This window comes from Salminus brasiliensis, chromosome 5, assembly GCF_030463535.1.
Source record: "Salminus brasiliensis chromosome 5, fSalBra1.hap2, whole genome shotgun sequence".
Lineage (NCBI taxonomy): Eukaryota > Metazoa > Chordata > Actinopteri > Characiformes > Bryconidae > Salminus > Salminus brasiliensis.
The window spans coordinates 15,247,008-15,263,747 of NC_132882.1; the positions used below are offsets into that span (position 1 = coordinate 15,247,008).

Here is a 16,740-nt window from a genome sequence, read left to right on the forward strand (position 1 = left end):
TATATTTTATTTTGGACCATTTTGGTTGGTCCTTTCCTCATAATATATTTTCACACAGTGCAAAAAACAACTGGTGTTTTCAAATGATGTAATTATATTTAAACATACATATGCAAGGTTTTTCCCTAAACCAATGGCACACGTGATAACGGGACCCTTATATCAATGTCTTATTTTTGCATTAAACTTTGGGAAATACCAAACTCTGTCACCTGAATGGTAATATACATTATATGTCCAAATGTTTGTGGGCACCCCTTCTAATGAATGCATGCAGCTACTGCAATTTGCATCCATTGCTGACACAGACGTGCAAGTGCACACACATGGCTGGTCTCTGTAAAGAAGTACTGCCAACAGAATAGGAGCAGATAAATATTATAAATGTATGTATTACAGGCACCATGCCTGATAGGCACCATGCCTGATGCCAGGCGTGGGCTAGAGGGGTATAAAGCCCCCCAGCATTGAGCTGTGGAGCAGTGAAACTGGTGTTCTCTGGAATGATGGTGCTCTATCCAATATTTTTGGGATAAGTTGGATGAGGTGGACTGGTGATCTTCCAACATCTGACCTCACAAACACTCTTGTCGCTGAAGGCAATCAAATTCTCACAGCAATGCTCTAAAATATACTAGAAAGCCTTCCCTGGGCAGTAGAGACATTTACTCCAACAAAAGCAGGATAAACGTTTTTAATCCTATTCATTATAGAAGAAACCCTGATTAAGCAGGTGTCCCAATAGTTTTGTCCATATAGTGTATCTGCATTCTAACCAAAAAGGGTTTGTTATAGTACTGAAAAAAGTTCTTTGACTGGTAACAAAAGTAAATATTTTGGTGCTCTATATAATCATTTTATATATAGGTTCTAAATAGAACCATAAATAAAAGGTTTTGCACTCATGCAAAGAACCCTTTAATAGGACATCCACAGGGTTCTTTGAGTTGTCATGGTTCCACATAGAACCTAAGCTAATAAATACTAAGCTCATTTATTAGATGATGCATAATCTTGCTAGTTCTGTGGAATACTGCCATTGGTGGGCAGCGCTGTGAAGAGTGCACTTATTCATTAATACGAAAATGAAGAATGCTCTCATTGATGGGTAGAGCTGGGCTTTTGGCAGAGGGGAGCGGCTGCGCTTGTTGTCTGCCTGCTGGTCCGTTGCCGCTTGCCTGTCAGTAGTGTGTAGAAAAATGGATTTACACAGGAGTTACCGTACGTCAGTCCTGTCAGGATCCGGTTCACAGTAACCTGGGTGCCTACAGGTACCATGCGTAGAACATCTGGCCGATACAGCGGTAGTAGCTGCCAGATCCAGAATGGAAGGAAACAGGCCCAGAACGCAAGCACAATTCCCAGGATGAGGAGCAGGACTTTGGGTCGTGGGCACGAGGCGGGTAGGCACTGCTTCCTCCAGCCCAGGCCGCTGTGTCTGTGAAACCCAGTAGAGCCTACCTAGGGCTGCATACAGACCACCAATGGCTAGTCCTGGTCCTAGGATACTGGTGCAGAACAGCACACTGAGATAGGCTTTGGAGCTTTGCTCATCCCATGCTGGAACACAAAGCTTTCCTTCCTGTTTTCCCCATCTTCAGATGTAGAGTGATCATCATTGGTAGACTAAGTGCCACAGCGAAGCCCCAGGCTAGAGCCACACGTAGCAAGCAGATGATGGTGCTGAAGAGGCAGCCAGGGGGTCAGCCACAGCGCGGTATCGGTCCAGACTCATTGCAGTCAGAGTAAAGATGCTGGCGTGCATGGTGAGAAGGTCAGGCTGAGCAGAAGCCGGCAACCAAGCTCTCCGAATGCCCAGTCAGACGCAAGGCTGTCGTAGACAATGAAGGGTGCGGTGGAGAGGTACAGCAGGTCCGCCAAAGCCAAGCTCAGAACCTGCAGATGGAGAGAGGAGGAGGTGGAGACGGAAGGAGAGGAAGTGGGACAGTGGGAAGGGGACGAGGGGTTTGAGGCAAGCCGGAGTCATACAGCAGGTAGGTGCCATTTGTCTCCTTCTTGGGCCCCTGCGGCGTTGAATCAGCAGTGCCAGAGTGTAGAGGTTTCCGAGAATGCCCAGCAGGGAAAGGAGCGAAAGGAAAAAGCAAAAAAGTGCTGTGGAGGCCACGCTTGGGGATGGAGAAAGTGAAGGAGAGGAGGAAGGGGTGGAAATGTTAGGGAGGAAGGAAAAGGTATAAGATGGAGAAGGAGAGGAGGAAAGGGAGACAGAGCCAAAGACTTCCATTTGGATTAGATAGAAGACGTTTCAAGGACTGAAGAGCAGTTGATAAGTGTTAATGTGAAATGCTGTATGTTTTTTTTTTAGATTTGGGGGAGCTGCTGGGAGAATAGGGTTGTTAGAGGGTCAGAATAAAAGAAGAAAAGCTATTAGTACTCTGTAATAAACAAAAAAAGAAAAGCAGGGAGGGGGGGGGGGGGGGGGGGGGGGGAAGCAAATAATAGATGAGAGACCAGCCAGATTAAACATACTACATATTAAACTCTACTTAATGATAAAAAAATTATACTTATATACTTAGTACACTTTTAAACAATAAAGGTGCTTTGAATAATTCTTTGAGCGATGCTGTAGAAGAAACAGAGCTTTTGTAATAGAGACTTGTGAGTGTGGACCTTTAGAGGCCTTTAACTTCTTGAACCCTGTGCTCAGTTCTTCTCCTTCATATTGGCATTGCTCTCAAAACGAACAGCAGTTTTATAGACCCTGAAATAGAACTCTGTGGGACTCCACAAAATGTGCTAAACTGTTACCCAATAATGCATAGTAGTTACTGCATCAATAACAGGATTAATGACTTAGTAATAAGCCTAGGGTTTAAATGGTTAAATGCACACATTCCTAATGCAAACCTGGTTCTGCATGGAACCAGAAGCGGTTCTTTTTTTATGGCACTGCTCAAAGAACTATTTGAAGCACCTTGATTTTTAGGGTGGTAGCAGTATTCACATTTACAACAGAATTAAGATCAATTACCAAAACACGGTGGCCCCTGATGTACACCAAAAACACACTGTAGGCTAATGCACCATTACACTACAGTAAATGATGGCCTTCTGATCAGATTAAGCTAAAAAGCTATACACTGATATTCATCTTAGCGAGACAATGTTGGTGAGGGACTTGTGTATCACTCTCTTACTAAATTATTTAGCCCAACCCACTTGTAAAATGCTAGTAGACCACTTCAGCCTTAACTGGTGGTCAACTGGGACCTGTATACAATTTGTAAAATTGCAGTTTGGCCATAATCAACCATGTGTGAGCACATAACCATTCAAATGAATGATGCCTCTCACTGATATGTAATGATATTAATGTAGTCTAATGTTTTTAGTTTAGGCAGTGCATCATCTTTTGCATAAGAATGTAAATAGCAACACCATTTATACCCTTCCATTCCCCTCTGGACGCCCATCTAAAGGCTCTACCCTGTAACTGTATCTGGGAGAGGATCAAAGGCGAGTCCCGGGGCAAATTTACAAGTGGTGTTGGAGGCGTGGACGGGGTTATGTTATTTGGCACATGGTGGCCCCCCTCCAGGCTCTGGGGTTAAAGAGCTCCTGTGCAGTGGAGCACAGATATGGGTTATTAATTTGGTGTTTAATGCTTATCTCAGTTATGGATGTGGACGTGTGGAGTTATCGCTTGATACACTGCTTCATGTCTGTAAGGCCTTATTAAAGGCTTTGAATTGACGTGATTCACGTGCATGGGTTATCATATTAAACCATATTAACCGATTAACATATTTTAATTTTCTGTGCATTACATTAAAACGGTGTCTCTTATTTTTTTTAAAAATATTTTTCAGTTAGATTATTTGTAAGGGTAAGTAATCCTGATCATTGTATTGTTATTATACATCATGAAAAAATAAATGAATACATATTAAAAGGCTATAACTAAGCTATATACCTTTTATTATGTTTTTATCATGAAGCAGTTCGCTTAGCAATATAAAGCAGGCAATATATACTGGCTGGCTGGGGACCTGTAGGCAGCAAGTTGCTAGTATGAGCACAAATAGCCTATTTAAATAAAAAAAAAAAAAACAACATGTTTTATATATTTATTTATTTATTTTGTCTTACATTTATACCACATTTCAGCATTTAGTACATTTTTCAGCCTGTTACAGAACCGTAAGCATTTATCCAATTTCTTTAGGGACTGGACAGAAAAAAACGGCTCACATGCGCAAAATATTAGAAATGTCTGAACTGCGAAAAGCTCAACGCTTTTATTATTATTATTATTATTTTAATTTTTTTTATTTATTTTGTTTTATCAGATAACTCTAAAGGAAATGATTCGTTAGGATATGTGGAGAAATAGCGCAGGATCTCACCATTTATACCCCGCTGTCATTCTCCAGTCAGTGCGCACAGGCCGGCGCTCAGAGTCTCCTCACATTTCCATACGACGAAAAAACTCTCCGCCTGTATCGAGGCTCTTCATCTCTCCGTCGTCTCCACGGCGGACTGATTCCTCTGCCCGCTCCTTTAGATGCGACTGTTTGGTGAATCAAGCTCTTCAGCAAACTTTCAGCTCACCTTGCTTCTTTCCTGCTGCTTCTCATCTCATATGTCTGGCCGGAGGAAGGCGGGATGGACAGGGGCAGGACGAGGATAGAGGGGGTGGGGGTGGGGGTGGGGGGGGGGCATCATGTTCACTCTCATCGTGGAGGACAATCAGTTCATTGCGTTCCTACGACTCACCTGCTGATTACAGTTCTGCCTTATTTAGATTCTGCACTTACAGTGAGGTCTTACGACCAGTCATTCTGTAAAACTGCTGTAATGCGTGTGAAAATATAGAAATAGAAAATTTATATAAAATTAATAGATCACTGATATGTAGGATAGAACAATGCATTTAGATAAACACACAAGGTTTGGTTGCTGCCTCCAGACACTATATGAGTGCCTTGCGTTCCACCAGCAGCTCGCCTGATTTACTTTAAAGAAGGACTGGTTACATAAACTAGGCCCTGGACTTTAATACAGGCCTTCCTTGAGGAGAGTTTAGGAAATAGCTAATAGCGAATGAGCTAACACCCTCACATCTCAAATAACAAATATTTTTATTTTTAGGTTTTAGTTTATATTTAATGTTATAGTGTACTTCAAAACAAATCAAATGCAATGTATAAATTATATTTATACAAATTATATTAATATACACATTTTAAATATTTAAATAAATGATATACACATTTTATAATATTATATCTATATAGTTTGCACTTGGTTGTTGAATGAGTGTTAATTAGGGCCAGTGGTGGCTCAGCGGTTAGAGCATCAGCCTATTAATAACAGGGTTGTGGCTGCCTCTCTGCTCCCTGGGCGCTGGAGTTGGCTGCCCACCGTTCTGGGTGTATGTGTACTCACTGCCCCTAGTTCACTAGTGTGTGTGTGTGTGTTCACTACCACAGATGGGTTAAATGTGGAGGACACATTTTGCTGTACAGTGACAAATACGTGCACCTTTACCTTTACCATGGCAAAGATTCAGATACCTCTCTGAGGTATCCAGAAAGAAGGTGGTAGATACATATGAGTCTGGGAAGTGATTAAAAAAAAAAAAAAAAAACATCAAACATCATCTTTAAAAAAAACTGGGATGGCCTGGTCAATCATGCTTTGGGTTTGTGTTGCAGCCAATGGCATAGGGAACATTTCACCATTAGAGAGAAAAATAGACTTGATTAAAACATGAAGAACTTTTCATTTTTGTTAATAACAAATGTGTTATAAAATGTGTAGGTACTTATTCTTTTCATTCATTCATATCCATTAATATAATTATGTCTATTAATTATAATTGTAATTGTCTATTAATTATTATTTTTCACTTGACTGTGTAATATTGTCACTGTCCATTAAAAACATGTATCTCCAAAATGGTGACTTTACAGAAGAAGGCAAAATATATTCTGAGCTTTGAATGGAAGTCAATATAAAACAAGAGTTTATTATTTTTTTAAGTCATTTTAAGCATTTCTATTGGTCTATTCATCCAGGATTATCTACAAAGTGTATAGGGCAGATACAGGGTTAAAACCATGGAGAAAACCAAAAAATGGACAAAAATGGAGATACATGTTTTTCATCAGACAGCAGCAATATCTGCTTTATATTGTTATATACCACATTTCTGCACAGTACTGGATGTACAAAGCATGTGCACCCAAATGAATAATCTGCATCTTGCATTTTAGCTTTGTGAAATACTGTGGCTGAGTTTATTTAACACTGCACCAGTAATTCAGCGCTGCATGTTAGTATTGAACTGTAGCTGTTAGTGTTTATTCAACACTGTGGATTCTGCTGTACAAGCATATCTGAGTCTTCAGGTAGGCTTGTTATGAAATTCTTGCTTATTTTAGAGAAGCACTAGACTTTTATGATGTGATTAAGTGAACACATGATCCACTTTCTAGTGCAACAGGCCAGAGCCAAAGCATATTCTTTGAGTTTATCCAGTTAAAACAACTGTAAACGTCTGTTAACAGCATTTATATACCTGATTAATCGAAAGGACTTGAGTCCACTTCACACAAACATATTTTCATGTTGCTTCATGAGGGACGAGAGGAATTATAAATGACACAGAAGAAACTGAATGCCTACTTTAATGCTTACTTTAAAGCACTGTAAGGATCTGATTTACCACAGCGCTCTTAATAATAAGATGTTTTAAATCCAGTAGCCTGCTCGAGATCAGATTCAGCCTCTGGTATAGGTTAATCATGCTTGAAAAATGCTGGATGAAATTCGGATACTCACCACCACCCAAACCACAGGCAAAGGCAGAGATCTCAGAACCATTTAATCACATGAAATACCGCATTGCACCCTCAGGGCTCTATAGAAACACATTGCCATTAATGGAGAGAAAATGTTTGGAAAGTGTGGAGAAAGGCATTTTCATTTTCTTAGTCATCCAGAACCTCAAATGATCTCCATCATATTCATATCCATGGAGGCGTAACAGAAAACGGGAAAAATGAAAGATGACACATTTCTTTAATATTTTAAGCAGATTTTAAAGTTTCAGATTTTAAAAAAAGGAAAAAGACTCAAAGCAAAAGTATGGGCAGTCTGCAAGTTCAGTACTTTGTCACACTTCCTTTGACAAGCTTGTAATACTTGTATCCAGCAAAGAGTCTTTCAGTTCTTCTTTGAGGGATTTTCACCCATTCCTTCTTGCAAAAAGCTTCAAGTTGTGTGAGATTCTCGGGTCGTCTTGCATGCACTGCTCATTCGAGGTCTATTCACAGTTATTAATTAAGCTGATTAGGTCAGGGGACAGTCATGGCCACGGCAATACCTTCAGCTTGTGCCTCTTGAGGTAGTCCACTTTCTGATTCTGAGGTGCACTTGCGAATATCCTGCTATTAAAGGTGACGTGATGTTTGTTTCTAAAACTTCTTCATTTTTCAAGTCTATTTTTCTCTCGAGCAGTGACCTGTTCCCTGTGCCACTGGCCGCAAGACAAGCCCAAAGCATGATGGATCAATCTCTGTGCTTAACATTTAGAGAGGTGTTCTTTTCATGCAGTCCTGCATCCTTTCTTGTACGGACAAAAATTGCTTGTTTACTGTAAAAAAAACAAACAAACATTTTTTTGTGTTTACTGCTTCCAAAAAGTTATATTTTAAATTAATCTTTACTTCTGACATTGAATTGTGTGATAAATAACATTAAGAAATGACATTTACGTGGGGAATTTTACCACAATTTTACTTCAGTGTCTGAAGTTTTCAAAGTAATATCTAACCAAGCCTGAATCATTTTGGAAAGGCTAATTTAAAGTAAATTAAATTAATAAATAAAATTTATCCTGTTGTTTTATAGCTTGTGTTAGTGCAGGCCAGCTGCTTAGAGGAGCACACAGTGACTATTTTATGGAATAAGGCTTGAGGAGTCACCTGACCTTTCTTAATGATGACTGTGAACAAGCCATATCCCTAACCAGGTAATCAAGGTCTGACACCTTGAGACCTTGGTTATTTGAGCTCAAACCTATATCTATATCTACATCTATACATTATCTATAAAACAGCAAAATTCTGTCATCAAATGACTTAAACCTGGTCATATCTCTGCCTTTGATTTAGGTTTAAACCACAGTAATAGCAAATAGATATATTAAACACATATGAGCTGGTCAGTGAAAACATGCTCTTTCCTGTAAAATGTGAATGACTCATAGGACAAAGGCGGTCCAGTGGAAAGGAACATGTGTCTAATCCACTGACCAGAGACCAGAGAGAGCGCGAGGGAGAGAGGGAGAAAGAGTTATAGCTGTCTCCTGTGAGCTACTGACACCAACTCCAGCTTTCCTCCTCATGCCAACACACACACACATACACCCAGACCAGAGACACCACATGCGTTTCATGGCCAACACACACAGATCTGCACATCCAGCACGTCGCCGGGCCAACACACACATCACCAACACACTTCTACTTCACACGAGCACTCAACACCAACACCGCTGACACTCAAAGACATCTAACCCATGGAGTGAAAAGAGTGTGTGTTAGAGTGGCTGCGAGAGCTCTGCTGTCTGCTGCTGGCTCTCTGTGGAAGCTCAAAATGGAGGAACAGATTCAGATGCTTCTGAGCAGAGTCAGTCTTTTGGGTCTGCAGGTTTTATGACTCCATACACTTTTATGACCACCATAATCCAGAGCACAAACTCACCCCTGCATGCCCTCAGTGGTGCTTTAAAGTCTCTCATTAGAACAACTGAAACTTTCATTTAGCGTATGAATGTGTCTGTGGGTGATTTTGTACATTTTAGGGATGTAAATGTCCTTTTTACTTTGTCGTACAACATCAGGACACACCTGTCACAGTTCCCAGTCCTCCCACTGACTCTGCCTATAGTGTTATACAACCACATCACCCTTATTGATGTGGAGACTAGGCTTGTGTGTATGGATAGGCCTACGGAACTATACTAATATATAGTCCCTGTCCCCAAAAAAGCATGTAGCTCTCTCTCACACACACACACATTAGTGAGGTAAGGATGTCAGTACAATCTGTGTCAGCAACTTAAACTGCTTTTATTAGAAGGGGTGTCCACAAACATTTGGGCATCACTAGATCACATTACTTATATATTCACTTACATATTATACTAGCTTTTGGAGCGTCACTGCAAGGATTTAGTGAGGTCAGGATGTTGAATGTCATGATCATCACCCCACCACCTCACCCCCAAATGCCCAGCTCATCATAAATGTATTAAATCAAGCACCATCATTACAGAGAGCACAGCTCCACTGCTCCACAGCTCAATGCTGGGGGCTTTATAACCCTCCACTTGGTGTTAGTCATGGTGTCAATAGGTTCACGATTATCTGTTCCAGAGAGTCCTATTCTATTGGCAGTACGTCTCTACAAGGACTAAACAAGCTGTATACATTTGTACATCTGTATCAGCAATGGGTGCAACTTAAAGTAGCGGAATGCATTCATTAGTGGGGGGCGTCCACATACATTTGGACATGACCAGATCACATTAGAACAAATGCATTTAAACAGAAATACAGTAAAAAATGTAAAGGCCTTCTCATTCTGAGGAAAGTAGATGCGATTTTGTGAGCTAGTTTGAAGAACAAAACCTGTTTCCAGATTTCCTAAACCAGGTGTTGGATGATTGCTATGAATAATAATAATAATTCTCATGAGGAGAGCTTTGGAGATGTTAATGAACACAGACAGTGATCACTACTTTTTGTATGAATGTTATCTGCATTTATTGTTTTACTGAGCAAATAAACACTTACTGGACATATAAGGAACTTTTTAAGGAACCCAAGTAGGGACCTTTTCACATGTGCTGTCTGTATATTATATATTATATAATTCCAATGTATATGCAAAACATTAATACATTTGAATATAATGCTAAAACTGAATAAGGCCTGGGAGTGTTTTACACACTGTATCCGCCCAGGACATGGCTTGCGTGTTCAAGGTGTCCCAGGCATGTGTTGCGTGTTTGCACACACAAGATGGACAGAGACAGGCACCGTGGCCGAGACGAAAGGGAGGGAACATACCTCTCCCTGCGGGGTGTGTGGAATTTCAACAAATACCTGGCACAGGCCTGCCAAAATAGACAAAAGGGATAGACAGAGCGACAGAGAGAGATATACTATGTAGCATGAGATGCTGACACAAATACATACAGTGAGAAGAAGCAAGCAATGTTTTAATTAGAGGAGATTTTTATGTCACTTGGTAGATTTTTTCATTTATGAAAAACATTTCTTATGTGCCTTATTAAAATTCTCTTACCTTTCTGTGTTTGTTCGACTTACCCCATCCAGAACTTTCACTTCTCTTCAATTATAATGTGTTAAATTAACTAAACATCTTCTTTTTTATTTTTGTGCAATACATTAATATATAGTTCATATTCATATGTTTTATATAAGAGCCTTTGTTTGAATTTTTACAAGAAAATTCTTGTGTTCTCAATTTCTTTTGTTATCTTTATTATCACAACAAAGATTTAAGAGATACAAACAATTTTGATCATTCATAAATGGGAGGGGAGTGTATCGCTGTAGATAATGCTTTAATGTATAACTTATATCTGAAGAATTTTTTATTGAGGTTAATTATGTTACTATTCAAAACATCTAGTTTATAAATAGCCAGTTTCTCTTTATTTACATGTATCTAGAAGAGAGCATAAACATAAACATATTTTATAAACATACTAGATATTCAATTCAAAACCAAGACCTAGATAATTTTTTTCTCACAGAGGTGGGCAGTCTCATTATTACCAGACAGTGACTGTAAAGACATGTGATGGTAGAACTCGTTGTTTGAATTATAATTACTTATGATGCCAAATATTATAATATTTAATCTTGGTACGATTTTAATTCCATTAATTTTGCAGGAGAACCAGTCAGAGTGAGTCTCTATAGCATAACCACAACTGAAAGCCCTGAAGTCTGGAATATAATCTCTGAAGGTTTCTGTTTTACTGACAATACTAATCAATACTAGAGCTTGCACAGTGAATAAAATAATGATCAACATCTTAATTCAAAAGAATGTCTCCATCTAGATGACCGCCAGCTGACCATCTACACTCCTTTGACACGTGGTCTTTGTTAGCTAAATGGGCTCCCCGTTTGCATTGGTGAAGTGGTTTGTACAGGTCTAGGCTGGTTGAGGGAGTCCCTGTAAACATCAAAGGAGTTCAGATTCCCACACACACATAGACTCCAGACCCCCAGCCTGGCACCGTGTGAGTATTTTAGTACGGTGCGCCATAAAGGAGACTCAAATGATCAGGATATTGGAAGAGTATAACAACTGATAACATAAACATCACCGGCCCCCTCAAACGGTTTTGTGCCCTTGTGTATTGCCTACATTATGTTAATTAATTCTCTCAAATGTTTGATTGTCCACTGACAGCTTCCCCACCTGTTTGACCACATCTGAACAGCAGATTTAATTAAATGGGCGGACATTTTTGCATGTAACAAATGGTTTGTTTCCCTTCCTGACTGATTAATGGAGCTCAAGATGAGTTATTGATCCACTACGTCTGGCGTTGATGTCTATATTCACTTTCAGTCAGGGTGAGTCAATTTACTTCAACCATGTCTTGTTCCTCTGGACTTGAGACAAAACAGCTTTGATCAATGTCTTATAAAAAAGCTTCTTTTCAGACTCTCCTGTCAGCAGGAACATGTAGCTTCCAATATTTCAAAAGCTCTGACAGGAGCTTTACCCGTCGAACCACTTGCAAAAAACAAAAAAGCCTGCAAACGCCATTGCATACTAAAGAAACACTACAGTCATTTCTAAATGATACATTGTGGAGTTATGAAATAACTGAATTCTGGGGGGAAGGAACATGCATGAAGCCCTTCCTGCTCTCAATCTAACAGCCTATATATTCCCAGCTTTTTCTGTGACAGAAGTTCTGCCAGCCAATCTCTGTCCTTTAATTTAGTCATGTCTCACAGTCCTAGCTCCACTAATCAGAGGGGGGTCTGGCCTTCTAGCTAAAAGCAGAAGCTATCTGAACCCAGACCTTCCATTCCCTTCCTCATACAGTCTCCTCCTACATTATCATGTCTTGATGGCATGGTGCCAACTTGCAAAACTACAATGTTGTCATTTTTTAAGATGAATCGTACTATGTGGTATCTGTCGGTACCCTTGTGCAAAGCAGATTGTACAAAACATACGGCTACATTGTGTACACAGTGTTTCTATGCAGACACTGCATGTGTAGTACTTCAACTGCCTCTCTCTATGCATACTAGAAAAGGCAGTTTCTCAGTAAGTCCCATAAGATGATTTGGAGTGTAGCTATTTGGAGATTTATCAGATGTACAACATTAACCTGCTTGGTTGTGATTTTCTCAAAAAGAGTCAATAAGAGCTCATATGACATCAGAGGGATAGATCATTATTAGACAGGTCACTACATGGACATTTCAAGACTGGTGTGTTTTCTGGCAGCTCTGTTAGTCTTTCATCATCACTTTTGGTAAAAAAAAAAAAAAGAACATTAATAGCTCAAAAATGATGAAGATAATCCTTTAGGCTCTAGACTTAATCTACAGGACGGCCAACACACCCTCATATATAGTAGGTGTTCATCCACGATCAGAGTCTGTTTATATTCTGTACTGCACTTCAGTCTTTTATTTTCTAATAAAGTTATTAACATGATTTATCACAATTTAACACAGATACAGTCAATCAACCAAAACATGTTTGATATATGACGTGTGCTTCTTATTTGATCGATGTGTGCTTCTTTAGTTTAAAACATGGTCTGGCATCTGTCAAGGGGTGGGACATAATAGAAAGAAGTCTTGAAGGTGATGTGTTAAAAACAGGTCAAATGAATAGGCATAAGAATCTGGGCCACTTTAACCAAAATGTGATGGCTAGACGACTTGGCAGGTCTTGTGGAGTTTTTTCTGGTAGGCAGTGGTACCTACCAACAGTGGTCTGAGAAAGGACAACCAGTGAATTTGTTGTGATGGCACAGAGGGGACCTACTCAATATTAGATACTAATATTATAGCTGAACATGTGTAATAATTCTTAATGCTAAAACAGTGTTAACCTTATTCCAACATTTAAGTCACACCTTGTTTAAAATCACATACATTTGTCTGCAACAAACGAGAGTTTAAGAGACTGTGTATTAACAGAGACGAGATCTCTGTCCCAGTGTTTGTTAGCAATGTTAGACTAGCAGCTCTCATTCTAAACTAAGGTTTATAAACTTGACATATCAAACTTGTCTTGGCTGATCGACTGGACCTGGGGTACGTTCTCATGTTAATTAGATTTTTGGCCAAACTGTTTCTTTAAGGACTCATCAAATTTTTTATCAATGTTTTGTATTTATTATATTATTATTATTATAATGTTTTGTTTTTGTGCAAAAAAACATAGTGTTAGATGGCTAAAAATATTGTCAGTGACATGAATATTTATTATTAATCTAAATAATCTACAAGAGAATTAAAACATGAAAAAAAATCAGACAGTCATATAAAACAACACTGACAATTCATGTCATTTCAATATTCCCCTCACTTTTATTATGAGCTACTAAAATAGTACTATTCTGGTGGACAAAAGATGTAAGTCATCATATTTACCACTTTAATTCTTAATGGATAAGACTCTATCCAAATTGCTCTGAATGGTTTTGCCCTGTCAGGAATGCTCTAATCAGCTCCAGGGTTCACTTGCCGACATTTACGCTTTTATCCACGGACAGGAATCAGGCAACTTGTTAACTCCAATTCAATCTTAGTAAAACACCATGTCATAAAGTAAAGTACCACTGCATTATCAAGGAATGCATTCATATTAGATTACGCCTGTTTGGTTTTGACTCTCGTATCGGCTCATATGTCCAAATATCAAGGAGTAAAAAAGTAAAGTTGTGGATTTGGAGATCAGTATCTCCCTATTATGTAATCATGGAGTCATGCTGCATTATGACATGAAGGGCAAAAGCTTGCCTGAAGTCACTTTCCTTGGACAGGTTCAACACACACGCACACACACACACACACACCTAGACTCCCCCAGATGAGAGTGGCATTTGATCTCAGCTGGACTGATTCTGTTGGATACTAATTTCAGTATAGGTCAAGCTTGCACTCACATTAATTAAAAGTAGTCCTAGGTAGCCTGTCCTTACAAAGTATTTCGGAGTAAGTGTGTTATTGGTCTGGGATCTGTTTTCTGCAACCACAATCACGATAAACACGGAGGAAATCTGAGGATGTTAGCCGAATGCTAATTAGCGCACTTTGAATCTTTTTGTATCTTATGTATTCCACATGTTGAATGGCGTTGTTACTAGATTAGCAAAATACTACCACTACTACTAATAATAATATTAATAATAATGATAAAAAATGATGATGAAAATAATAATAATAATAATAATAATAATAATATAATTTGGCTTCTTCAAAAAATACAGTGGTAGTAGATCATTATAGCATCATTTATAGCTATACGGTGTCTAAAACAGCTTCTAATTTCATATGTGGAAGAAGTCCAAGATTTTAAAGTGTAAGATTTTCAATATTGTGTGGTTTACCCATCACAGATGGAAGCAATACAGATTCTGGCTCACTGTATAAGTGAAGGCTTTGGCCAGGGATATTATAAAACCACTAACTCCAGTCCTCAGCCCTAGAGGTAACCACTGGACGAGGGTCCAATGATCAAACATTTGGAGGACTGAAAATGTACAGTGTGCCATTTTGTTTATGGCACAGGAATGCTGTGATAAAAACCTGATAGACTGTAAAACAACATCTTAGTAAGTAAATAATGTGTGATTAAATTAGACCATAACTCTATAACTGAGAGTATGTACAGTACAGGGGTGCTGTCAGAGGTGTGCTTTTTTTTTTATTATGCATAACGTGCAGAAATATCAATATATGCCTACTCCATTACCTAATACAGCCTGAACTTGGGCTGCATTATGCATTCACATCTGGGCCACACACCGCAAAGAATGACAGCCCAGAAGCGGGCCAGATACTTTTGCCAGAGGTTTGAACCACTGTCTAATAGTGGTTCAGGGGTAGGTCAGTTCTGACAGTTTAAAGATCACCTCAGATGCTGCAGTGTTGTCCTATCATACCTGCAATTGACAAACAGTTGTATTATTAAAGACCTACTTATAATAAATGTTAGAATTATGTAAACATATGATGATGAATGGACCAACTTCTTTTTACATCGACTTCCATTTAAGTTTTTTTATTTCCTTCCCCTGTAATTGCATTTTCTGGATATCAATTGAACAGCAATATACATCATAACATTAGTACCAATTTTGAGTAGCTCTTTCTTGTGCAGCCACAACAATCCTGACCATTCAGGGAATAGATTCCACAAGACCTCTGACAAACGTCCTGGTGGTGGATGGTGTGGGGGGAGTTGAATGGGTTGAATGGACTAAAGGTTGGGGCGATTCTAAGGACCTGAGTATTTTGACAGAATTGGTCAAATTGTGGGGACTAGTGTAATATCCTTTTCATGGGGCCCAAAATACCTGGCAGCGCCCCTAAAGCAGGGCCTCCATGAATAACATCAGTGAGCCCTGTCACCGGTCCACAGGTTGTCTTTTCTTGAACCACCTTTGGTAGATACTGACCACTGCAGGAAAGCCCCACAAGACCTGCCTGATGCTTTAGAGATGGAGAGTGAAAGAAAATCCGGAACTGTGCTTTACACAATAATTTCACACATTATCCATGTCTTACCTTTTTTACACCATGTTGCGTCAGTTGTTGAGGATCTTCGGCCTCCGCAGGCTGTGAGTGAAACTTGGGTGAGAAAAACATTGGTACGTGAGATTTCATTATCCAGTGTTATCTTTTTCTTATATGTATATATCAATATGTTGCCAGCACCAGACATTTCTCATCTCTCAGAAAGTCAAGGTATGTAGCGTTGTGAGTTACTTAGCCCTTTAATCAGCGAGCTAACACAATGATAGAAATGACTGTTAGCTGAATAGTTAGCCACAACTGTTGCTAAATTTTCTGAATTTAGTCATTGTTTAGTTTTCTTAGTCATTTTTTGTGTGTATTTTAGGGTTGTTTTTATAATGTAGGTTTTAGGCTAATTAATACTTAATGATTAATCATAGACTTGGCTCTACAAACCTTTTTACAAATATCTTGTGAAAATGTGTCAGTGTGTTATTTGGGAATCCAAGATGGTTCACTGTGGTAAAAGCAATGTTAAATAACATTAAAATCAGCTAATAGGAGTCTCTTTTTATTTCCTGACGAGTAGGTCTGTTACACTGAGGAGCCTGGAGCAGCAGCCCCTGCAGCAAGCAGACAGACGTGGAATCTCTTCAGGAATCAACGTCTACAGGTGTTCTCTGCCCCCTAGTGGCTGTTTCTCAGCTCTCTATACAAAGTGTGTACCTCTCACCACACCAAAACCTGCTAAGACAGCTGCACAAATTGGAAGCTTCTGCCCTCTAGTGCTTATTTAAGGTAATTACTACATAAAGAAAGTACACTGCTTGCCATCAGACCTGTGCACTGATGTAGGGTTGGTGAATTACTGTACGGGGGCAGATCATAGATGTATAAAGCATATCCTCAAACATCAGCTCACAAAACTGCAGCATAATACTCCACACAT

The 16,740-nt window shown here is 39.2% G+C and overlaps 1 protein-coding gene across 1 annotated transcript; it reads right to left on the reverse strand.

Annotated features, from left to right (window-relative positions):
- Positions 1-1,098: 1,098 nt before the first annotated feature.
- Positions 1,099-2,242, reverse strand: uts2r3 (urotensin-2 receptor 3). Its single transcript, XM_072678762.1, is given in 7 exon segments — positions 1,099-1,394; positions 1,397-1,432; positions 1,435-1,586; positions 1,588-1,672; positions 1,675-1,779; positions 1,782-1,965; positions 1,967-2,242. Coding segments are annotated over 7 exon segments (1,134 nt in total).
- Positions 2,243-16,740: the final 14,498 nt, after the last annotated feature.